At 42.6% G+C, this 25,703-nt stretch overlaps 1 protein-coding gene across 2 annotated transcripts in view; it reads left to right on the plus strand.

Annotated features, from left to right (window-relative positions):
* BRAF (B-Raf proto-oncogene, serine/threonine kinase) overlaps positions 1-24,720 on the plus strand; it is a 59,643-nt gene extending 34,923 nt beyond the window's left edge. For both annotated transcript variants that reach the window (XM_081878896.1, XM_081878897.1), the window contains 10 exons: positions 886-1,022; positions 1,361-1,478; positions 1,986-2,070; positions 3,585-3,761; positions 6,298-6,344; positions 7,106-7,224; positions 7,804-7,935; positions 9,326-9,460; positions 11,904-12,057; positions 15,623-24,720. In XM_081878896.1, coding sequence (XP_081735022.1) covers positions 886-1,022; positions 1,361-1,478; positions 1,986-2,070; positions 3,585-3,761; positions 6,298-6,344; positions 7,106-7,224; positions 7,804-7,935; positions 9,326-9,460; positions 11,904-12,057; positions 15,623-15,645 — 1,127 coding nt within the window. In that variant the 3' untranslated portion in view covers positions 15,646-24,720. The remainder of the gene's footprint in view (positions 1-885; positions 1,023-1,360; positions 1,479-1,985; positions 2,071-3,584; positions 3,762-6,297; positions 6,345-7,105; positions 7,225-7,803; positions 7,936-9,325; positions 9,461-11,903; positions 12,058-15,622) is intronic.
* The last annotated feature ends 983 nt before the right edge of the window (positions 24,721-25,703 follow it).

The following is a 25,703-nucleotide window of genomic DNA, read 5'->3' on the forward strand; positions in this document are numbered from 1 at the left end:
TTGCCTGCTTAAAGAAAGGATGCGTGCAACCCAGAAAAATCTAAAATGTGCTTCAGGTTGTTTGATTAAGGTGGGCTTTAAATCTTTAAGCCTTTTAACTCCTTTTGCACTCATTTTAGAGGCCCAGTCCCCCTTTCACATTAGTTTAAATCCGTAGTTTGATATGAATGAGCAACACGCAGGTCCACATTGCTCAAAAGTTCCCATGGTGCTCCTTTCCCACTCCTGATTCTGCTCCATGGACCAAATAAGCCAAAGTCTGGCTTGTCCAGTTGTCAAAACCTGGGCTCAAGGTTCTCCAGACAAACGACAAGCTGTAATTGAGGCTTGCTCTTCACTTACGACTTGTGGTTTGTTTGCAGAAAACCAGTCACAAATCGGCGTTCAGACAAGATAACCGGTCAGACTCTGGATTGTTTCATCTTTGGAGTGGCAGGAGCAGGGGAGGTGCTCTGGGGGAACTTGTGAGCATTGAGCAGCATGTTGCTCACTCGTAGCGCACCAAAGTCTGTTTTAAACTATGGCTTAATGTAACATGTGAGCTGGTCCAATAATTAAGCAACTAATTGCAACTGGGCAGTTTGCTGTGATTGCTGTTGAACAAGCTTGATCTTTCCTCTTTTGTGAATTAAAGGCACAATCCCACAGAAATCAGCAGATTTTTTAAAACTGAATTTAGTGTGCTAGGACTGCAACCTGAAAATGTATGTTAAGTGCACTTGTTTCGTAAGTCTTACCTCTTACTTTTAAATGCCTTTTATGTTTGGAAATATTGCATCTTAACTGCAGTTTCTGCATTTAACTATTGTGTGAAACAAGCCTAGCAGGGAATGTTTATGTCTTTAGAAATCCAGAAGTACTTTTGACTTTTAATCTCAAATACAGGCTCAACCACGGGTTTGTCTGCCACACCACCTGCATCCTTACCCGGGTCCCTCACCAATGTGAAAGCGTTGCAGAAATCCCCGGGGCCTCAGCGAGAGAGGAAGTCTTCCTCCTCTTCAGAAGACCGGAGCAGAATGGTAAGTCCAAAGTTGGTTTATTGAATTGGCAACCAGGCTTTACCACGTTAGAGACTCAGTGTAGATGTTGTGCTGCCCAAACTTCTAACTGTGGTTAGAAAATCAGGAGTGCCCCAAACACTTGGGCACTTATTCTTCCCCCTCCTCCTATATGCCAATTCCCCCTCCCCTTCATTTGCAGAGGTAAACTTAGTGTAGCATTACGCACTATGGCTGCAAACTATGGGTTGTAACTACTTATGGTTAGCAAAAACAAAATACGAAACACCAGTGTAGTTGTAAGGCTTTCTGCGTTAGGAAAACATGTGGATGTATTACTAAGGTTGCTTTTCTTGCAGAAAACTCTTGGTCGGCGAGACTCAAGTGATGATTGGGAAATACCAGATGGCCAGATCACAGTTGGACAAAGGATAGGGTCTGGGTCATTTGGAACAGTCTATAAGGGAAAGTGGCATGGTAGGTAATTCCTGCACCAAACCATTTTTTTATTTATGAGTTGATTTTTTTTTTCTATTTTAAAGCTTGTGACACCAAAACCTTAGCAGATTAAGCCGATGTCAATTTTGTTAATGCCTTTGAGGCCTCTTATTCTTTGTTGTCTCTGTAAAAGCTCTCCCAAGTTTGTGTGCTAGAGTGAGAAGAGTGTCTTTTGAAGGAAAACACGGTAGTTGGGGTCCAAATCCTGTGCAGCCATTTCTATGCACCCAGTGGAGCTTTAGTCTTGCGGGTTTTTTTGAACAGCAGTGTTCTACGCTGCATAGCAGATCTCTTTCGAAAAGGAGGGCTCAGGCATCCAAAAGCAGTTTGTGATACGGCATGACAATAGTAATCAAAAGGAAGAAAAGCCACATTTTGCACCTAGAACACCACATAACAATAGCTGAGTTTTGTATTCTGCTTTTTAAAAAGAAAAGTTGAGCAGCTGTATTATACAGCTGATATTCTTTAAAATTGCTTTTTCAGGTGATGTCGCAGTGAAAATGTTGAATGTTACAGCCCCCACCCCTCAGCAGTTACAAGCCTTTAAAAATGAAGTAGGAGTGCTCAGGTAAGGTTGTGTTAGTTGCATTTTGATGACTTGACTTCCCTTGAGAAGCCAGTGAGCTTGAGCCATTTGTTCAGAACACTGTGCTCCTCCCAGTCCTTCTGCTGAAAGCAGTTTGTGTTTTCCTGATATTTTCTGGTCCTGTGTTATCCCTTATAAGCATGTCTTCATGCCCACACAGTGAGGGAATACTGGATGCTTCTGCATTGTCAATCCATGTTACCACGAGAGAGAAAGCAAATCTTTCCTGCACTTCCTTCTCAGCCTTCATGGATCCTTGTTTTCCCTGGCTCTGCTCTGCTTGATGACCTTTCCCCCATCGCTCCCTCTCATAGTAAATTCATGTGCTGAATGCCAAGAGCTACATACCCAAAATGGAATCATTGAGAAACAAGAGGGAGGTATCGACATACTTGGGAGAAGCCTGAGTACAAAAATATTTTTTTAAAAAAATCTATAGGGGCACTCCCCCCAAAAAAATAAAAACAAAAAAAAATTATCCGGATGAGCACTGAGTCTGCTCAGAAGCCCGAAGAATGCTAGGTGTCAGTAGAAAAGAACAGCAGCAAATCCCAGGGCAGGGAGAGAAAAGGTGACACGATGGGTCCCAGAAGAGGTTGTGGCTAACTGGAACTCTGAGCCGAAGCATTCCTGTTGTGAGGCAAGAATCCCCTGTAACATTGCAGGTTCCCAGTGTCTTGTCAAATGCCAACTGTGAGCCTTCTAGGCACAGTCTGTGCTAATTCTTCAAAGTGTCAGTCACAGTAGATAGAAGTTTTACTCCATCTTTCAGACTTCAGGTCATTCAATTAAATTGATTGGCAGGAGAATCTGTACAGACAGCAATTATTTCATATGGGGTTGTATCCAGTTTTGCCTTTGCCTTTGCGGAAAGCACTTCTGCTTGCCCAAGTCGGGGTGGAGCATCTCCCTTGCTCCCTGAAAACCTGTTCTCAAGGTTTAGAAGACCTTTCACATCAGAACAGGATATTGGGCAGAGGGCTGCGGTAGGTGGGTAGGTAACAGTTGTGTACCCCAACCTGAGTACGTAGTGGCAGGGATAGGTAAGCTGAGGTCCTCTAAAGAGGATGGCCATCATCCATGGTCATTTAACTGTACAGCTGAGGGCAGATGGGAGTTGGAGTGTAACAACATCTGCAGGGCACTAAGGCTTAACCGCTGTTGAATGCAACCCATGATGCAAAACAGCAACAACAACAATTTTATTATTTATACCCTGCCCATCTGGCTGGGTTTCTCCAGCCACTCTGGGTGGCGTGCAGAATATATAATACACTTAATGAAATAGCTGCTACAGGATGTGGCAGTGGTCACTAGCTTTAGATGGCTTTAAAGGGGATTTGACAATTTCAGCCATGATGTCCATATGGAATCTGCACTAGATGGACTTTGGTCGAGCCAACAAGATTAATCATATATCAGGGCATTCATTGTTCGAGCCCTTCAATCCATCAAAAGTGTTTTCAGTGATTTTAAGCACTCCTTTCTTTCCACAGGAAAACAAGACACGTGAATATATTGCTTTTCATGGGTTATTCAACAAAGCCGCAGTTGGCTATAGTTACGCAGTGGTGTGAAGGCTCCAGTCTTTACCACCATCTACACATCATTGAGACCAAATTTGAGATGATCAAGCTGATAGATATTGCACGGCAGACAGCACAAGGAATGGAGTAAGTATAGTATCATATACTCATTAGGAGAGAAGGAGGGGGAAAAAGAGAGTTCTCCACACACTGATCTTGCCAGTGGATGTGGCAGGGATAGACAACCTGTGGCCCTCCAGACGTTGTTGGACTACATTTCCCATCAGCCTCAGCCAGAATGGTCAGTGATGATGGGAGTTGTAACTATCAGCATCTGGAGAGTCGCAGGTTCCACATCCCTAACACATGAGGTTAATTTGGCAGCGTCATAGAATCAATGGGGATGCATTCTCGTAAATTCTTCCAGATACTTTGTCTGGTGGCATAGACACTTGGAAATTGACATGAAGTCCCTTCTTTTTAATATGACTTGACAGTGATTATTGTTTGGTAGTGTTTAAAAGCTCTCCAATATTATGTCGAGTGTTTGCTTAAAATTGAGGTCTCACTTTGAAGTGTTTTATACAACTCCAATACTATTTCTAAGTGGGCAGTTTTTTCCCCTATGGCAAGCAGTTTTTTCCTTACTAGTCTTTTGTTCAAACTTAGCACATTGTTTAAAGATTTTCATCATTTTTACTGAAGACAGCTAGAATAAAATCTCTTACATATTTCCTCCAGCTAACATCAGAGCATGATGTTTTACAAGGGCTGACACCAAGCCATCCGGTGTCCTGTCATAAAACACTAACAGCTGTAAAGACTGATCAGTAGCTGTATTTGGGTGACTATCACAGGAGAGAAGCTCTTACCAAGACATTTTAAATATAACTGTATTTGTTTTTAATGTATGGTGCTAAAGGAGTTTATACCCAAAGCACTGCTTTTCCGCGAGGGGGGGGGGAAATGAATAGGTTTAGTATTTTAATTCCCATTCCTGATAACACAGAAGGGCTAAGCTGGAAGGGCTTAGAATGCAAGCTCACATTTCTTTCTAGTGCTGCTTCCTGGCATATCTGCATAGAAACAAGCAACTGAGCTGCATTGCCTTCAGGCTTCCTCCAGCATGCATATGGCCTGCTGTGATATGCCCTCTTCCCCAAGTCAAGCCTTGCTGCAGATTGGCATTCATGTAATACCAACATGTTTTAACAGTCTTCCCAGTAATAGGAACAATGAGTGTGTGATTTGTGTTGCTCTACAGTGTTCTGATATAAAGGAGAATGATTTCTCATCTTCCCTTTTCTCCTAAAACATTTCAAGTGGGTGTGAAGAAATTGGCAGCAGTGCCTCATGATACTAGAGGGGTGGAATATGATGGAACCATAAATGTCACTTAGGCTAATAAATATGAAGCTGTCTTATAGCTGATATCTTCCGGCTGCCCAATCCTAAGCTTGTCTACTTGGTTTGAATTGCATTAATTTCCAGGCAACTTACTGCCAAGTAATTCGTTTTTGTATTTTTACCTGCTTTTCAGCCGGGATTGGCACCCTAAAACAGATTGCACTGAAAACCCACTATTAAAATGAAATTTACAATATATTAGAGCAGTGGTTCCCAATTAGCTAACTACTGAGGACCCCCTGTTTTTCAAAAGCCAAGCCACAGACCCCCTACTTCTGGAAATTTTGATAACTCTACAATAGTTACCTCAGCAAAGCAATTTTTTGAACAAAGGATTTTAGGTCTACTGAAAACAGATTATTATCATGCAAAAATGACAAATATTTAGTTGGGGGGGACGCAAGGGATGGGGCCACGGACCCCCTGCGTGCGTTCTGTGGACCCCCAGCAGTCCCCAAACCCTTGATTGGCAACCAGTGTATTAGAGAGATTAGGAGATGTTTGGGCCCTGGCAAAGTCTAAGCTCCAGGCTGTTCCTCCCAAAGGGGAGTGGGCAGAAAGAGCTGCAGATTTGTGCATGGTGTGTAGGTTTGCAATTCAGTTGTCTTAAAAAAGCTGGGGCGTTGCAGGTGCTGATAATTATAATTATAATTATTATTATTATTATTATTATTTATTTGTACCCCGGCCATCTGGCTGGGTTTCTCCAGCCACTCTGGGCGGCTTCCATAGAAACCAAAAATACACTAAAATATCACACATTAAAAACTTCCCTGAACAGGGCTGCCTTAAGATGTCTTCTGAATGTCAGGTAGTTGTTTATCGCTTTGACATCTGATGGGAGGGCGTTCCACAGGGCGGGCGCCACTACCGAGAAGGCCCTCTGCCAGGTTCCCTGTAGCTTTGCTTCTCGCAATGAGGGAACTGCCAGAAGGCCCTCGGCGCTGGACCTCAGCGTCCGGGCAGAACGATGGAGGTGGAGACGCTCCTTCAGGTATACTGGGCCGAGGCCGTTTAGGGCTTTAAAGGTCAACACCAGCACTTTGAATTGTGCTCAGAAATGTACTGGGAGCCAATGATAGGTGCAAGTTGACTCCTTGAAGGAAGAATGAGAGACAGATGCAGTAAATAAACAAATGGCTTAGACACTGTACAACTTAGAGACTACCTTTTGCCATATGTTTGTGTCATCTTTGAGATCATTCAGCTTCACGCAGGCTCTTGATAAGCAGAAATATATAGTCAACTTTCTATCTATTATTTTCTTGCTTTCCAGTTACTTGCATGCCAAGTCAATCATCCACAGAGACCTCAAGAGTAATAGTATCCTTTTTTAAGAGACCTGACCTTTATTGTTCTTCCTCCCCTTCCCACATCCCCAAAGTGAGTATCTGTTCTGAAAACATGAGAGGAAAAAGTATGGTTAGGTGAAATCAGCTGATGATCTGTGGGCAAGGTAGTTGTCCCACTCAAGGCTTTTTGAAGGGTTTATGCCTAACTAGCAGCAGTGGAGCAGAAGTGAGGATGTACATCCAAATTTGTATCTTACTGAAAATGTGAAGTGTGAATAAATCCGTATCTGCATTCTGATTCATATTTTAGTTTATCCTTGTAATTACTAGTCCAGCAGGCAATATGCACATGGTTCTCCTTTGCTAAATCAGGGTGATTTGTTCTTTGTTGCATGATGACATCAAGCCAAAAACAAATCAAGTGTTGATTGAAGAAGTATCATGCACACAAGTGATGTATATTATTATGTGACACCATGGAAGCGCTATGCTGGCTTCCTCTCAAACCAACATTTGACATGCCGAAAACTCCCACTAGCCTTTTCAGATTTTGAAGACCCCATACAGTCAACCCAGTTATAGAGACTCTTCCTTAGTTTGTTTATTGTGCTTACTATTAGATAATAGGAGCACTGTTCAAATTTCAGCTTAGAATCTATAAGTAGCGACTAGATAATAATGCAGGATGATGATCTGGGCTTTTGTAGTAGTTGAATGAGCACAATATGTACTCTGATGGGAAATTAGGATTGCCTCTTTCCCCCCTTTTTTTTCTTTACATCCTCTGTTCAGATATATTTCTTCATGAAGACCTCACAGTAAAAATAGGTGACTTTGGTCTAGCAACAGTGAAATCACGATGGAGCGGGTCCCATCAGTTTGAACAGTTGTCTGGATCAATTCTATGGATGGTAAATAAAGGGGGTATTCTCTGAACTATTTTTTGATCCACCCAATATTTGACACCATCTCCTGTGTAGATGTATATTCATTGTGCCTCTAGGACAGGAATAGCAACATTTATAAGGCATCGTAATAGAGGACTGCACTCCGCTGCACATGGAACCTTCTGCTTTTTGTATGGTATTGCAAGGGAGTTCTCCTTTCTCCTCTTTCTGGAGGTGAAATCCCAGTGCACAGATCCCTTGCCGTATTTTATCCAATAGGAGGCTCTATTTTGCAGTCAACTCTGTGTTCATACAAAATGTTAGCCCGGTAGATTTCCCTGTTATAATCACTGAAAAGTGATAATAACACTCCTTAAAGCAGTTTATTACCTGCATACCTGGGGAAATGATGGATTAATTTGTATTAATGAGTGCCAAATGAGTAGGCTAAATATGTGGCTATTATAGACATCTTACATCCATTAAAGGCTTTTATGTCTCCCTTTCAAGAAATGGAGTCTCCGGGGTTGGTGACGTAAGACATAAGAAAATAGCTTTTCAATGCAACAGAATAAAGCAGTTTTCTTCTCTTCTACATCACAGGCTCCAGAGGTAATTAGGATGCAAGATAAAAACCCATATAGCTTTCAGTCAGATGTGTATGCATTTGGGATTGTTCTTTATGAGCTGATGACTGGGCAGTTACCATATTCTAACATCAACAACAGGGACCAGGTAAGGCATTCATGGCTTTCGGGGAGGCTTGAATTTTGTTGGTGCTTTCACATTCTCATCATTTGTCAGTGTCTGAAATAATTAATGAGTGGTTTAAATTTTTAAAATGGCTTTTGGCATAAGTGCCTTTTTACCTGCTTCAAGTAGACCCTAATTTTTAAAGGTCATATATCAGGAAGTAGAAAAATACAGGAAGTTTTAAGGACATAGACTTGTGGTGTCTTCCACTAGGCCCTCACTTACGAGCCAGTGTTTTGCATTTGATAGTATTGGGCTTGGACCAGAGAGGCATGGGCCATGTCACCTTGGACAAGTCATGCATTGTCAGCCTAGCCAGCCTCCCAAGTTTTTGGGGATACAATGGGATCACACACACCCATGTACATTGACTGAATTCCTCAGAGTTAAGGTGGGAGATGACTGCAAGAAAAAATAAACTTTGGCATCAGGTAAAATGAGTGAAGTGCTCTAGTAAGAAACCCAGAGGATGAAATGCCAAGTCCCTAATTTGTTTTTCTTTGATCCATACCACATCCCAATATTTGGGATATTTTTGCACTTTTTGATGAGATCTGGTTCTGCACAACTGGGTATCACATTACACTGAACAACTGGCAAGTGAACAACATTATGGTCAAGATTCAAAGAATAACACAAATAATTTAGGGCTGAGGGTCTTTGGGCTTGGTTTTTTCCCCCCAACTAACAACCTCCATGGTTTTTGAAACTTGAGAGGGCTTTTCAGACTCAACTTGTGTTGTGGCACATGGTCTTCTCTTTAAGTGAGATTAAGAAATCCCACTGGGTGTGCTCAACCACATGGACATACCTAAAGTAGATCTTTGGATCCTGGCTATCCCTGCAGAACAGGGTGACTGGCTATTTCTTGAGTTTTGACAATATCCAGTGGGCTGGCAGACAGCTTGTACAAAATGAATATTAAAATTGAGTTGCACATAGGTTAATTTAGTGTCTACCTTTGAGTTGTCTAGCAGGCAGCATAATTTATTCAATACTGATGCCACATTGCAGATATGTATGTATATCTGAGTGTATGTATTCATATTAATTCATTCCAATAACTGGGTACCAAGCTACCATTGATGAGTATGTTGCACACCTTATTGTGAAATTACTCTTACCCTCCAGTGTGAAAAGAATTTTAAATTTGGGTTTAGAAAATCTTTGAAATATAGGATGGACTGAAAGATCACAAGCTCTGTGCAAGCCTGGAGTTCAGGGTTGTTATTATTATTATTATTATTATTATTATTATTATTATTATTATTTTACATTAACACTTCCCCCTTGCCCAGTTTAATGTAGAAAGTAGATGTTTGCTGGAACCTCCTCATTCCCACTCTTCTTTTCCTCCCTGCTGCAAACAAAGATCATTTTTATGGTGGGGCGAGGATACCTCTCTCCAGATCTCAGCAAAGTGCGAAGTAACTGTCCCAAAGCAATGAAGAGGCTAATGGCAGAATGCTTGAAAAAGAAAAGGGATGAACGACCCCTCTTCCCACAGGTAAGAAATATTCCTAATATTTGACTACATTCAAATTGGACAAATTGCCTTGCTAGGGTCAGCAAGCACCAGCTGAAAGGACTATGCCGAAATGACCTCCCCAGTGCAATTCATGGCATCCAAGGGCACAAGGCCAATTCTTAGGCTTTCAGAGGGTGGAGGATGAAATTGTTTGGGTAGTTTCATGGCCCAGGATGGGATGCTTCCTGTGGCTACAGTGCTGGTGCTGTTGCTTTTCTCTTCTCACTGTAAAGAAAGAAGAGCTGGCTGTTCTAACAGAAGCCTTATTTATTTAAAATATTTATTCCTCACTCTGGGACCAGCTTTCACATCAGTAAAGACAGCAAAGTCCCTGCCCTTGGGCTTATAAGGCACGACACAAAAGGAAAAAAGGGATGGGAAGGAAAGAGGAAAACAAGCAAACTTAGTGTTACAAGTAGCTATAATAACCAGCTGCATAGAAGTAGGTTGTTCGCCATTCAAAGACAGGCCTTGGTAGGGCCCCGAGGCCTGGTGACCTAGCCTTCCCAGAAGTGTCTGCAATGCAGCCAGAAGTTGTTGACCTCACAGTGTGAGGCCTTGTAGGCATAACTGGAGTCTGCTGGCTTCTTGTCATTCCTTCTGCAGCAGTTATGGGTCACAGTGCCAAAAACCCCATAGCAGACGATCCTGTCGTTCTTCCTCACAGGGTAATTGCTTCCAAACATTCTTAGGGGTGACAGTGGAAGGAGGCCTTCTCTGCTCTGGTCGTCCCATCTCTGTCCTGAACAGCTTGGAAGATGTTAGCAGTGCAATGGCACTGGGTGATGCTAAGGTTGCAAGCATCGTTCAGGGTGATTGTTCGGGGAAGTGAAGTGGCAGCCGAAGCAGAGAGCTCCGGCTGCCAAAATAAATGGAAAACCCACTGGTACTGCTGCAGCAAGTGGCATGTTTTCCTGCTGCAAAAAGTAATTTTTAAAAGGCAGCACTACATTGCTTTATTAAAGTCCTTCTTCATCCACCCTCAAATCGTGCTCAGCCCTCACCGTGGTAGCTTTACCTTTCCAATAAAATGGGGAGGAGAGAATTCATATTTCATTTAGACTGGCTCTAAGGGAGTCTAAATGAGTTTCTTATCAGAAATGCATCTTCTTTTAGAGCAGAAAATGAATGGCTTGCCCTTTGGCATGTACCTGCCTTGGGAATCGCATAATGGTAATAATAGCCTGCTCTGCATGTGGAATAATAGAATTGTTGCTAGAGACGCACTGGTTTCTGCCTCTCTTTGTCTACGTGACTGTCTCCATGGAAGTATTAGCACCATGGGTCTTTTAAACATAGTCTGCAACTTCCGTTTTCCTGCTGCAAAACACTTCACCATCACCTCCTTTGTTGGTTTTCGTTTTTCATTCCACAGGGCAGCTTCAGATGATTTTATCAATACACAACAACAGTTAGGGGACGTCCCTATTGTGCATATCATCAATACTGAATGATGCCCAACCCTTTCCAGTGACAAGAAATCAGTAGAGCTTCACCATAAAGGCCCACTGGGTCCGTTTAGTCCAGCAGTTAGCTAGGATGAGAGTCTAAAGCCCTTTTTCAATCTGGGATTCGCTGTTAAGCCTAATCTGCATTGTGGGACCAACTTCTACCTTTTTTAGCCTATTGTGTCTGCACTTCTTTCCCCCCTCTCCTCTCCCCAATCCCTTTCCAAAGGAAAACAAAACGGTGGGGCTAATGGTGTTACTGGTACAACTCGCATGAAATCTAGACATGAGTCAGGTGGATCACAACCTGCTGGCCGAAGACTAGTAAACAGGGAGATTGTACAATCCCAATAGAGAGCACGGCCCGTCTACCATGCTGTCAACCTTTCTGAGAAGATTGGACAGGGGCTGGTACAAAACATGATGAGCAATTGCAGCATCAGTGCTCTTAAGAATTTACTTCAGCACCATCATTTCAGTGCTTAAATGGCAGTGTTCCTGTTTTGCTTTCTAGTAGTGCTTAAAGCAGCAACACATTTCTAAAGCCTTTAATTCCAGCATTGCCTCTTAAACAGAGTGCGCCAAATCAAGCAGCTGCACTGCCATCTTTGTAGGAGGGGCAGCTTTAAGTCCTGAAGGGCAGTTTCTTCTCTCTTTTACTAGGTTTCTCAGTGAACATTGCATAGGTACGTAGGAAGCAATCTCTACTAAGTCAGACCATTGTTTCATCTAACCCAATATCGCCAACCCTGGCAGCAGCTCTTGGTGGTTCCAGACAGAATTCTTTCTCAGCCCCACCTGGAGACACAAGGGATGGAACCTGCATGCAAAACAGGCATTCTACTACACAGCGACAGCCCTTCTCATAATTGACAGAATTATAATTCGTCGAGAATTAATTTGTTCCAGTTTGGAACTGCTCTGTTGTCTTCGCTCCGCAACACCCACTCTCTCTTTTCTCTCTTTGTTTTCAGATCCTCGCCTCTATTGAGCTCCTGGCCCGGTCGTTGCCAAAAATTCACCGCAGTGCATCTGAGCCCTCCTTGAACCGAGCTGGTTTCCAGACAGAGGATTTTAGTCTGTATGCTTGCGCTTCTCCAAAAACACCCATCCAGGCAGGGGGATACGGTGGGTTTTCTGTAATCTGAAAAGCTGAAAGCATGTGCCTGTGTGTTTAGTGTGCTCCCCCTGCCTCCCTTCATGTGTGCATATGTTTCACATTCCAATGAGCTGGTTCGCTTTGTTTTTGGGGAAGGTGTACTGACTGAAAAAGAACTTACCTTTTAAACTCAGTCTTGTATATATTCCCAGCATGGCATCTGTTGCTGGCGATGGATGGCCTGGCAATTGCCAACCATGAAAAGCTGCTCAGTAGAAAAGGGAAAAGGTCATTGAAAGTAGCTAGCGCGCGCTCTCTCTCTCTCTCTCTCTCTCACACACACACACACACACACACACACACACACACACAAATGCACCTCCATTTATGTTTGGATTGTAGGTCAAATTTCCTTCTCTTCTTTTGCCATCTCTGCTGCACAGGTAGCTGGTAGAGTTTTATTTTTGCGTTTTAAGCTGCCTGTTTTGTCCCTTCAGTCAGTGTCATGTGGTAGCAATCATGTTAGCTTCTCAAGTCGGCAGTGTTGCTGACAGTGGGCAAAAGTAAGGCAAGATGAACTTGGATTTAAAAGGCCAGCTGCATCCACCCTCGTTTCAGTGAGCAAAGGTGAAAAGAACATAAAAGACTTTGTCAGGGAGTGCCTTTTTTCTGAACTTCCTGCTCGTTGAAACCTGTTGCTTACTTGGAATTGGAAGTCTCTTTATGTTTTTGTTTCATTTTATTCTTGGGTTTGTTTGTTTGTTTTTGTCCTTTCTTACTGCCTCTGTTCTGGCACTGCTCTTGCTTAACACCCCTTTTCGGCTGTTTAAAATCAGTGCTGGACCCATGCCTTTGCGCCGGTCTGCTTCAGGCATGTTAATAAGCATTGCTCGACTTATAACAGGTTAGAAGGGACATTTTTTAAAAAGTGAATATTGCTTTTTATCTGTGTGGCCATGCTTGAAAGCAGTGATGCTCATAATAGGAGGAAATGGCCTTGTAAAAGCAAGAGTAGTAAACTTTAAAAGTTGTTTAAAGGTGGGAAAAGAAAATTTCGCCACCGGCTCTCTTACAAAGTCAATGGCTTGCTGCTAATGCTCAGCTTTATATGAGTCGATGTTTCTACTCAGTTCTCCTTTATGTGGAGAAAACGTTTTATGCTTGTGTATAGAATTTGTCTGATTAGATCTCCAGTAAGGTAATGTGGATGCCAACCTAGCAGTTCGAAAGCATGTCAGAGTGCAAGTAGATAAATAGGTACCGCTCCGGCGGGAAGGTAAATGGCGTTTCCGTGCGCTGCTCTGGTTCGCCAGAAGCAGCTAAGTCATGCTGGCCACGTGACCCGGAAGCTGTACACTGGCTCCCTCGGCCAATAAAGAGATGAGTGCTGCAACCCCAGAGTCGTCCGCGACTGGACCTAATGGTCAGGGGTCCCTTTACCTAAAGTAATGTGGAAGTCAAGGACCCTGAAGTCAAGGACCCTTTTTTCCACATTGGGAGTATCTACCTTGAGCAGGTAAACCTGCTCTTCATTGCTTCGTGCTACATTCACCTCTGGTGACAAGTATTTAAATAATAACCTTCATCCGTATGTATGTATGTATCAAGCTTTTTTGTCTAGGTGACAATGATCTTGCTTGCTTTGTTATTCCTGATCAATTGTAAACTGCTCAGCATGGTTCATGTCTCAGACAAGGAATGTTCTTGCTATTCTTCATTGTCAGACATATGGAAGTAGGGAAATTCCCCTACAAGCTAGTATGCAGCTGATTGAGTTGAGTGGTCGCCATTTAAATTTCCTGAAATGCCCGTAGGTAGCAGAAGTGCGGGGGCTGCTGCCTCAGCACTATGATTGCCCATGGCTTATCTGAAGCAACTTGCAGTGTCCAGTGTGAACTGATGAAGCCAAGGCTTGTGCCTGCTAGTCCATCATCGGTCACACGCCTGCACGACGTGAAGGCGGCAGCTTGCCTGTCTCCTCCTTGTGACTTTTTCTGGTTTGTGCAGGCGGCGTCCCTTGCCCTTGATCATTGCCCAGCAGTGGCTGCCTTTATACCTCCAGTAAGCTGCCTTGTGAGCAGTTGCAGGTTTTGCATCCTGGACAGGGCAGAAAGTTTTGATGGGCACCTTACTAGGTTATGTTGCTTCTGCATAGTGGTTCCATGGAGGTTCGCCGTTGAGAGAATCAGTGAACTAAATAATTCTAAGCATTTGTTTTTCTGCTAGCTCACAGAATTTCAGGATACTACTGTCCTGATTATTTATCACCACCACTGCCTTAAATTTAAACTTTCAGATGTTTTGAACCTGATACCGATGACTGTGAATTCTAACAAGTCTTAAAATGGGCTTAGGATTTTCCCCCTCTTATGTTTTGCATAGCTTGGGGGTGAGGAAGACTCTGAGCGAATGCTCTTAGTCTATGGCTAGATGGAATGTCTAGCGGAGCCCTGCCTTTCCAAATTAACACATTTTTATCTTCACAATCCTGTGGCACCAATTAACACTCCAAATTATAAGCTGAATCAGGAAGAGGATCGGTGGGGGTGTAATTTCTTATTTACAGACTAGCCAGCAATCAGTGTTAAATGGACTGAAGGTGGTAACCAAAGCCTGTAGTTTGGAATGGGTGAAAGAGCATGAATGCTCTTAAAATTAGCCCCAAAGCACAAGGTTTTACTTTTTCTGCTGCAACAAATGGTGAAGCTGTTAGTTCGGCCAGGGCCTTGCTAAGATAAGAGACCAGAGACCTATGTAATAAGCTGGAACCCAGCCGTACCTGCTTTTGACATCAGAGCACAAAATTTCTCATTTGGGTAGGTTTAATAGGGTACATATATGCTAATAGTATGGTATTTATTTAGCCTGCTGCTCTGAAGTAGAGCTACTAGAAAGTCTACCTTTTAAAGTTTTCCAGAGTGTAGCTTCTTCAGATAAACTCTGTGACAGGAAATGGAAGCTCCATCCATTCTCTTGTCTCCTAAATCAGTTAGGTAGCTGTGTTGGTCTGACGCAGTCGAAATATATTATAAAAATTGTCCAGTAGCACCTTAGAGACCAACTAAGTTTGTTCTTGGTATAAGCTTTCGTGTGCATGCACACGAAAGCTTATACCAAGAACAACTTAGTTGGTCTCTAAGGTGCTACTGGGCTTTTTTTTATTTTCCTAGATATTCCTAAATTAGTATGGAGCTTTGGAGAGCAGAGAGCCATGCCAATAAATCCTTGCTTTTTTGACCCCAAGAGAGCAGCTGCCATTGTGTAAAACATGTTGAGAATAATCTTAGAAATGTGAATGATGATAAAACTTTACATTTGCACATTCTTCATGAGAGTATGCAGGCTCTTAATACCCTGCCATATGGTCCAAGTTTGCTTTTTTGGAAACCCATAGTTAAGAGATTTGGGGAAAGTAACTTTGTCTTCTGTCTCTGCCAATGATATCCTTCTGTACATTTAATTATTAACAATTGCATTTCTCCTAACACCTGCTGCCCCCGGTATATAGTGTCAAATTTATGCTGGATAACATTTCTGTCTTGCTGATGAATGAAACCCAACTTTTTAAACTTAGCTCTTGTCCTCCCTCTACAGGCGAATTTGCAGCGTTCAAGTAGCCACAGCAACATTGGCAGCAAATCCACTCTCTCATTTTTTTAAAAAAAAAAGTCTTGTGTTCCTACGGTTTCTTTTTATAACATCCAGACTCTCTTCTGCCCCTCAAAAAGAAATAAAAAAGGAAAGAAAAGGAAATTTAGAGGAAAGAGATCTATACGCTTAGAGGAGAGCAGAATGGAATTACCAATCCAACTTTGGGTAGGAAGGGAAAATCCCTTGTTAGGAACCAGAATCTATGCTGCCTGTATGTTCACCTCCAGTCTAAACACCATGTGCATTTGGAGATGATCCCCTTCCCCCACCCTGTGGCTGCCTGTTCCATTGGCATCATTCCCAGGAGAGAGGAGGGCTCGTGCTTTGACTTTCTGGTGCTCTGGCATGATGAGATTGGAACTCCTACTGCATCATTGGCTTGGGATGGTCTGCTGGTCGGCTTTCTCCCTCTAACAACGAGTTATCAAAGGCTGAACATCTGACGAGACAGAGCTAATCCAAACAATCATCCTCGGGTCTGATTTATTTTTTTCCTAGGGTTATGTGTGGTCCTTTTTTTCCTGGTGTGCTTACCAATCAGTGGGATAAATGCAGTATATCCTTTTCAGCTGAAGGAGCACCTGCTCTTTCGGGTAAAAAACACGACAACAGGAACATGGCCAAATTGGCAGATACATAGAAGGGGGAGTCTGAGAACGGATTAATTTGAAGGAAAAGGGGGTGCTGCACTTTCTCTTTCCAGATTTGCTTTTATCTCTTGTTCAGAGCCACCCTTTCCCCAATCTTTCCTTTTTGTACTCTTTCAGAAAGAGTTGGGAGGCTTTTTTCCCCCCCTCTCTCGTCAGTCCAGCAACAAACATTTTTACAAAATTACATCGAAGTGTTAAAACACGTAGCTTCTTTTCATTTTTTGCTGATATCATTTCACTCTGTATGTTTGTGTGTTGCCTTTTTGGGGGGTGTCCAAAAAGTCTAATGCAGACTATGAAAAACAAATGTACCTATTTTAAAAGGTGCGAGGTAATGTCAGGTACCTAATGTTTCATAAACGGGAGTTCTCAGGTTGAACTGAATATGTTTTAAAAAGCAAAACCCATCCGCAGCCCCTCTCTGAAAGAATTACACATTCCAAAAATTGTGCTTTGGTACTTTTTGAAAAAGAACTTTAAAACATGTTAAATCTGCAAACTCAGCAAGTGTATGTATGTTTTAATATGCAGTAAGTTGTCTTAAATGGCAGTCTGCTAGGAAGGTTTTGTTAAGAAATGGTACTTGCTGGATCAACATTGACATCTTTGCTCACTGTTTGCCTGTCCCCAACTTTTTCTATGTCACTCCTTTTCTTGCCCTATATCTTGTGGCTTAAAAATGGTGGCAATTGCATTTTGCTTTCTCTTTTTGTCTTGCTCTTGATCCTCATTTGCAAAATGGGTCCTAATTCTTATTTTTATTCAGAAAAAGGGGAGGTCAAAGTTACCTCTAGTTGGAATCAGAATGCTGTCAGTTAGCAGAATTCTTTGCTATGTTGATTAATATAACATAGATTTATTTTTATTTTATTTTATTTCTTTTTATTAAAGAGGCAACTTAGATGCCACTAGAAAGAAGCTCAACGTCCACCAAAGCCTTGACATTTAGTGCATTTTTGCCCAGTTCCAGAAGATAGGAGGCTGGAGACAACCTCTCCTTCACTAAACATTTCTAGTGGAAGCTGGTCGTCTGATGAGAGAGTTTAAGCAGTGATTGATAAATACCTCAGCTCTGTTTTTAGGAAAGCCAAGAGAAATGGAACTGTCTTTCTCGGAAAGAAGGTCTGTTCATGGAAAGCAAGCATACGCTGTTGTGGTCCTTGTTCTTCAAACCACACAAGCGTCATTTCATTGGATTGTTAAATCTTGTTGAGCAGCAGGGTGCTTAACAGAAATTAGACCAAGAAACAACTGAAATATGGGATATAATCCAGGTAGCAATAGCAAGTGGTTAGAAGTCACTGGGTCACATTTCATGCCTTCTCTGCACAAGTGCTACTGAAGCTATGGAAGTTCTTGGGCAGTTCCTTTTCACTTCTGCGGCTGGTTGTGCTAGAGAGAACTCCAGTGGGTGTGGGCAGTGTAATGAGAATAAAGCAGCTTGTGTGCCAGACCTACGATAACTCTAAACCAGAAAAGCACAATTTTGGTTTGCTGTGCTTTTCTCAGCTGTCTTTGTGTGTGTTGGTGTACAGATTTGGTTTGAGAGCAGTGTTTCTCAAACTTTCTAAATATGGACCATTCTTCCAGACTGACCTTGCCTCTTCTTATCACTACTGCCACCACCCAACCACTGAACCTGGAGAGGCGAGAGGTCTGTTACAGAGATGAACATAGGAGATCCTTGCAGTTGCTCATGTGTGTGCGCACTACAATGCACAGAGACGCTTGGAGTATGCTCCTACTGGCATTAAAAGAGGAAAATAGCAAGACGTCTCCTGTCATCATCTTAAAACCATGCAAGACAAATAAAAACCAAGCAGTAGCTCTTTGAGACCTGTACATTCCAAATCACATTGGGGTAATGGGGCAGTGAATATGCAATCACACCCATAAATCCTACACGAATCAGTGCAAATTTCTGCCAGGGAACATTTAGTCCACCCACCTCCTAATTGGTGGGGAGTGAAGGCACCATCTGCTTCCCATACTTTTTGGCTGTAGAATTTTCCTACATTAGTAAACCTCATTTTTGTTTCTCGGGACTTGAGTGCTGGCAAGCATCACCATGGAAGAACGGGTCATTTAGAGATGTTTGGTAGTTGCAAGAAAGAGGATGTGGGTTTACCACATGCAGGTTGTAGTTCTTAACTTTCTGATGTGCAAGCGTCTTAGATCAGGTTTAGAAAATGCTTAAGCATCCAGGTTGTTAGGGCTTTCGGAGTTCTGTTGCTGCTGTTTAGGATGTGGGGATATTCCAGCGCTAGCCTAGGTGAAACCTTAGAATCCTCTGGCATTTCCACTTGTTCTCCACAGTCTTATAGTTGTATTGCCCCTTCTGCCTAGCCTGATACTTGTTGAGCATGTGACATCTTTCATGCCCCTACAGTCATACCTCAGGTTAAAGTCGTTTTGGGTTAAATCTTTTCAGGTTGCGTCCCACGGCGACCCATAAGTAACGGAACGGGTTACTTCCAGGTTTCGCCACATGCGCAGATGCTCAGAATGACATCATACGCATGCACAGATGCAGCGAATCGCGAAATGCACAGACGCGGGTTGCATTCTGCTCATGATGCGAACAGGGCTCTGGAATGGATCCCGTTCACATCCAGAGGTACCACTGTAGTTTTCTTCAGAGCAACCAGTCACTTTGGTGCCTCTTCCCTTTGCCCCCCCCCCCAAATTACAGCTCACATGTTGACTGCTGGCCAATCCATTGCACTTCACAGTTGGCCCACCCTTTCATCTTCCTCCTGATGTTTGCAGCCATTGGCCCGTTCTGCACATCACATGAAACCATACTTGTATACCAAGTCTGCCTCAAACCCAGCCAGACTGTTGGTCCCTCTGCTCAGTCTTTTTGATGCACTGACTGGCAAGGGATCTCCAGGATTTCAGATGCGGGATGTTCCTAACCAAGACTTGCCTACAAAGTAGGTGCTCTGCCACTGAGGTATGGAAAATACCATGCTTCTCTCCTCCCCTGCCTTTTTCAGCATACTGGGGAAGAAACATACCAAACAACAACAACAACATACCCACAACAACATACCCTGCCCATCTAGTTGGGTTTCCCCAGCCACTCTGGACGGATTCCAGCAAATTATAAAAATATAATAAAACGTCAAACATTAAAAACCTCCCATTAGAGGGCTGCCTTCAGATGTCTTCTAAAAGTCTTCTAAAAGTTGTGCAGTTTTTTTAATCTCCTCGACATCTTTATCTCCTTGACATCGTGGCTAACAGGCCATGATGGTAAGCCACATTTTCTTCTTGACTTACCATCATACTTTGTTAGGAATAAAATAAACAACAAGCTCCAGTCCACACATAGTGACAAGGCAGTTCTGTTCTGTTTCCTTCCCAGGGCACTGAAGGAAGGAACAGCAAGAGCCTGTAGGGATCTTGTGAGCTACTGTATGCCAGGATATTGCTCCTTAACTTAAAATCATTGTTTTGTTTAAACTATGCTTTAAGGTGACGTGCAAACCAGGCCTATCCCATCTTTCATTGTTCCTGAACAGCAATAAGAAGTGCCCTGAAGCAACATGGGGAGGCAACAGCCCCTTTGCTTCTCTCCAAATATGCTGCCCTTCTAAGGTCTGCTAGTGCTAAGGCCAGCTCTTCTTCTCTGCCAAATTTTGAATCATTTACAGGAGACCAAATTCTGCTAAGTTCTACCCTTACCTGCTTAGTTCATTGGAAATACTAACTGAAAGTACACAATTCTCTTTGGGCTTTTAGAATGTGGAATGTGTGTGTGTGTGTCCTGGCTTGATTGTATTACAACTTTGTTATTCATTCATGTGCAGTAAGCTTTTTTAAAAAAATAATAAAAATATATAGATAAAAGCGCTAGGAAAAGGGTCTTGTTCCCACAAAGCACTTTAGAATGAGCTACATGCGCTTTGACTTTTCTCCACTTGCATCTGAACATACTGTAGGTCATTTGGCTGCTGCTTCAGTAGGACATCTATGCTGAAGCTTCCTTTTTCTCCTTCCTGCTGTCGTCCCTAAATCACCACAATCTGATAAAACACAGTGCAGGTCACTTTAATTCTGTGCTCTCACTTGCTTGAAATTGCCCTTAAATTTGAAAATGAAGAATCCGCCTTGAGCTCTCCTGAAGGTAGGTAGGTAGGCTCCAACAGCGGGTTTGTTTTTTCTTAGACACTCTTGCCCCGTGGTCTAACTGCTAAATTCCTCAACAAAGAAGGCAACAATGCACACAGGAGACTTGATGCCATCTTTGTACTGGCACAACACGTTGTGCATTGACACCATCCCTGCATTGGCACTGGGAATATTTATGCAAAAGTTGTTTTCAGTGCCATTTGTTGCTTCGCCGCCAGGCTTGTTTGGGGGATTTTTTCAATGCTGGGAGACAGTGTGGGCAGCAGTTGACCAAAACCTAGTTTGAGATCCACCTTAACCTACACCCTGCTCATACCTGCTATAAGTGTCTGCTACTCTTTGAGAAGGGCATTCTTATACTGATTTCCACTGTGAAGCATTGTTATGTTTTGATCTTCTTTGAGGGAGCAGTTGCTTCTGGTTTGGTTTGGGGGGTTTTGTAGCAGCAGGCTTAGTGAAAGAGTTCTGGTATTGGGTATGTGTTTGCAGGTGTGTTACACTGAATTACTTTTTGGACCGCGAGTGCAGCATGTGTAGCACAGACAGTTCATAGTACTGTAGCTAAGTAGCTTTCCGTCCATTGGAAAAGAAAAGGAAAAATGTTGCCCGAAGGGAATGACCCCATTGAGCCTTGCGGGCCTATGTTCTGGATTCACTCTGAAACAACTTTGGCTAGGTTAGCTTTGAAATACGAAATTGCAATTTGCCAAATGATCTGTGCCTTTTGTGACTTTGAGAGAGATTCTAGAGATGCCTGTGTAGGTGCTTTATCTAACTAGAGCAGTGGCTTTGCATTTCTTCCATTTTCAAATGTGGGTGAAACCGATCATGGAACAGGATCTCCTGACCACTGAAACAAATGGCGCTAGTAGACCTGCAGCAGAAATGTCATTTTATCTTAGTTGAGCTTTTTCTGGTAAGAAGAACACTTATCTTGTGTTTCCAAGTTGAAGTGTTCTCTCCCCAACACCCCTATATGTTGTTGAGTTGGAAAAAACACACCTTAAACTAATTATATAAAAAGAACCGATGGCACTTGTAAAGGAGGAAAAGAATGGAGACACCATTGCCTCTTCTGAGAGCCAACCATTTTATAAAAGGAATTTTAGCATGAAGGTGAAGAAGAGTACCTTTTTTGAGACTGCACTGTAACTGGAGGGGGGGCTGTTTGATTGCTAATATTACTGGAAAAGGAGGGGGTGGTTATGCTTGGAACCATAAACAGGATTACAACCCAGGATTGCCAAGACCCTTTTCTCTGATTGAGAGAGGTGTCCGATCTTCTTCAGGCTTCCTATTGTTACAGGTAACCTGTCTATAAACCCCAACCAGTTTTGTCTGGCATTTAAGTTGAAAAATCATGGATAAATAGCAGAGAAGCAGTCAGTGGACTAAAGTGCTGAAGTTGTATCTTCCATAGTGATGCTGTCTTCCATCCACCTGCCTAGGAAAAAAGTATGGGTTGGATTTTGAACTGGCTTTTCCAGTTTCTTTCCTACCCTTTAGGTTCTTGGCCCCGCTATTATGATTTATGTAGAATTGGTATTAAGTGTATGAATTAGGATAGAAACGCAAAAGCCCAGATAGCCCTGAGATAGGCCCCTTTCTTAAAAGAGCACATGGATAATAATGGTAACACACAAAGCTGCTTTACAGTGAGTCAGAACATTTTTTCTGTCTTAGCAAGAAAAGTCCAGTCTGACTGGCAGCCAGCCGTCCAAATTTCTCCAAAACTTGCAGCAAGGGATTCTGCAATTGAACCCTGGGCTTCCTGCCTGCTTAGCATGTACTGCACCACTGAGCTGTGGCCCATTCCACCCCTCCCAAAAAAAATGTCTGATGCAACACAATCATATGCATAATTACACGGAAGCGAATCCCACTCTGTTTACTCACAGCTAGACGTGTACAGGGCTGCAGCTTTAGTTGTCTATTTCAGACCCAGTTTTTGGCAGCTGGGGTGGGTTTGAGAGCATTCTGAAACTTTCTAGGCATTTATTTTGCAATTGCCAAAGCAATATCCATCTGTTCCATTCAGCCTCTGATATGTACTCTTTCTGCAATTACCTTGGAACCGTAATTAAACAGAATTACTCTACCTCCCCCTTTCTGAGCTAGGGAAATGCAAAGCGGGAGGCTGTGCCATTTTTCGGATTATGGATTTGTCTGGGGGTTTGTTTCTTTATGACATCTAAGGTTTTGTGCTTCATTTGTGCTCTGCCTAGTTAATACCCTTCCATTGGTTTTATGCTGTTTGGGGGGTTCCATCAAGAGCGTTAGGACCTACAGGCTTATGGGCAGGGGAGGGTTGGAGGTTGGAAGGGCAAGCATTCATTTAGGCATGTATTGAAGTAGGAGGATAAAATGGACCAATTCGGGGGGGGGGGGAATGTGGGAATTGTTGTTTAGGTTGAGAGTATAGGGCCAAGTCTGAATAACTTTTGATTTAAATGATTAAATAAAAAATAAAAAACCTAAGTGCAATAAATGTACTTTGAAATTCAAAGCTGTGAAAGGTTCAAAGAAACACACCTCATTCCTTCCAGATTCTCCTCTTTCCTCACTCCTTCCTATGACTAAAATTGGGCAGTGACCAGCTTGCATGTATCCCGTAGATTTAGCCCCAACCCCCAAACCTTGGGCGGGTACCCATGTTCAGTTTACACAACGACCAAACAGAAGCTCACCCTTGCCCCAGCTTTCTTTTTCATAACGTAGACCTGCAGTTTGTTAGAATTCTATTATAATTGACCTGACAGCAATTTTACCCGTTTCATTCTCACAAAATAATTCCCTTGCCATGTGACTGATGTTGGCCAATGCTTATTTTGCTCCAAGCTCACGGCGCCCTGCATTTTGAGTAGGGAGCACATGGGAGTATATTGTGATTGAAGAACGGAGAGCCAATTGAAACCTGAACATTGCTTGCCCATCCACTGGACTGCAATAGCCCTTCTAGCCTGAGTCGGAAGTTTATGTAACCAGCACCTCCTGGCTACTAGGGACCAGTGAAGGGCAAAACAGTTGTTTCTAAGCAGCTGAAAACAGTAGTCAACATCCTTGCTTTGTATTCTCTCTGAAATACACACAGGCTTTTCCTTTCATTGCTCCCATTTCCTTTAGGAGATTTTATAACCACATTTGGTTACATGTGCTGTCCTTTTTCTCCTAGACCACACTACTACTTGCCAATGAGATTGGGAAAATGCACTGTAGTTGATCATTCTCTCCATTCCTTCAACAATAGCATTCCAATCTGTTATTTCATTGTAACACTAAGAACTAACAGGTGCCTACCTGCAAACAACTTCAAGGGTTTGGCTGTTGCAAGGGAATAGGCAGTTCGTAAGGTTGTTGCTTTTAATGGCCCCTATGCCTATCTTTTTCTACTATAGCAACCAGGACTCTAGTTATCCCCTGCAATCATCCTTGGTGTAAAGACAGATGAGACTGTTGATGCATTGTGGGGCGGGGGGAGCTGCCACTGGTATAAACTTGCTGTCATTGTGTGCTCCCCACCTTTATAGTGATGGGCAGAGTCTTTTGAGTAGAACTTGCCAACCCTAAGCACTGTACAGTTAGACCCAATGGAAGTGATTGCGCAAGTCAGATGACAAAAAAAATGTTTAAACAGTTACTCTAGAAAGGAGAAATGTGTATAGTGTTTTTAATTAGTGCAGTGAAATTCATATCCCAACCCAGCATTCCTTGAAGCTGTATTTGCCACAAGATGTTTTGAGCCTCCACAAGTCTGCTATTTTTAAAGTCTGTTCTTTCTTCAGAAGACAATTGATATCCATAGCTTACTTTTTAAAAATGACAATGGAGTAACTAAATGTTTAAAGGCCTGTATTTCTAAACTCATAGGAAAATGTTTATTTTCAGCTTTCTGTCTCATGGATCACTGCAGCTTTTTCTCCCTGCCTCCATTTTTTTTCCTTCTCCCCTGTTATTCACTGTAAATGCTGACACAGATTAATTTCGGTTGTTTTCCTCCCATGTTTAACCCCTTAGCCTAAACTCCCTTCATTTGAATTTTGGAGCTTTTTTCTCTCATGTAAATTTGTACAGTGGGAAATATTGTCCAGTTTGGTTTAGAAAGCATGGAGACATAAACTAAAGTTTGATAGCTGAAAACAGAGATTGAAGAACTATTTGTGTAAAGTTATTTAAAGAACTCTGTATTATATAAAAAGTTAAAAAGTTCTATGTATTTGATGTGAATACTGCTATAATAAAGATTGACTGCATGGAGTCTGTGTAAGAGTGTTAATAAAGGGGGCTAATTCACAGCTGAAATCAGAATTGGATGGGTCCTTGTAAGCCACCTAGTCCAGTCCCTTACTCCAGGAGTGGAGAAGCTTTGCCCCTCCAGGTGTTGGTGAACTACAGCTTCTATCAGTGCTATCAAGTTTGGCCAATGCCCAGGGATGATGGTAGTTTTGACTTCAACATCTGGAGAGCCAAAGGTTCCCCTCGCTTTACTCTCCAGGAAACTAAGAGCTAGAGCATCTCCAACAGATGGCTGTCCAACCTCTGCTTTGAAGACCTTCAATTGAGGGCGAGTCCATCACCCCTCTAGGTTCCTGCTTCCACTATCAAATTGCTGTTACCATCAGGAGGATAATTCAGATGTCCAACTGAGATTTATACTCCTGTAACTTCAGCCTATTGGATCTAGGTCTGCCATTTGTGGCAGCGGAGAACATGTCTCAGCACTTTTTTAAAAGCCGAAGTCTGAAGAGAGCAATTATAGTCTACCTATGTCTTATTTTAAGTATTCTATAGCACCTTTCATAAAATCATCGCATATTGTCTTAAAACAAAAGTAACGGAAAATACATTCAAGTAAATTCAGCAGTGTTAAAGTCAGGACAAAAATTAATTTGGGATAGCTGTTAACAGCAAATTTGTATGCAATGGTCAGCAAAAGCTGAGCACAAAGGAGTTTTTAGTAGGTCCCGGAACATAGGGGATCTCTTCTCCAAGCTACCTGTACCCAGTTTCTTCCATCTTTCTTCACAGGAATTGTTTTCCATACTTCTAAACATGTTCGAACTTGTCTGTATCCTTAACATGCAGGACCCAGTACTGGTCTCAGTTGTATATAGCTCAGCTGCAGCTGAAGAGTGCAGGTGAGAAGCAAGATGCAAACACCTCACGTGTAACCAAATGGCTTTGCTCTACATGGGAAGGACCATGGCCCAGTGGTAGAACACCTATTTTTTTGCATGCAG

This window comes from Podarcis erhardii (genome assembly GCF_964252035.2).
Source record: "Podarcis erhardii genome assembly, chromosome: 10".
NCBI lineage: Eukaryota > Metazoa > Chordata > Lepidosauria > Squamata > Lacertidae > Podarcis > Podarcis erhardii.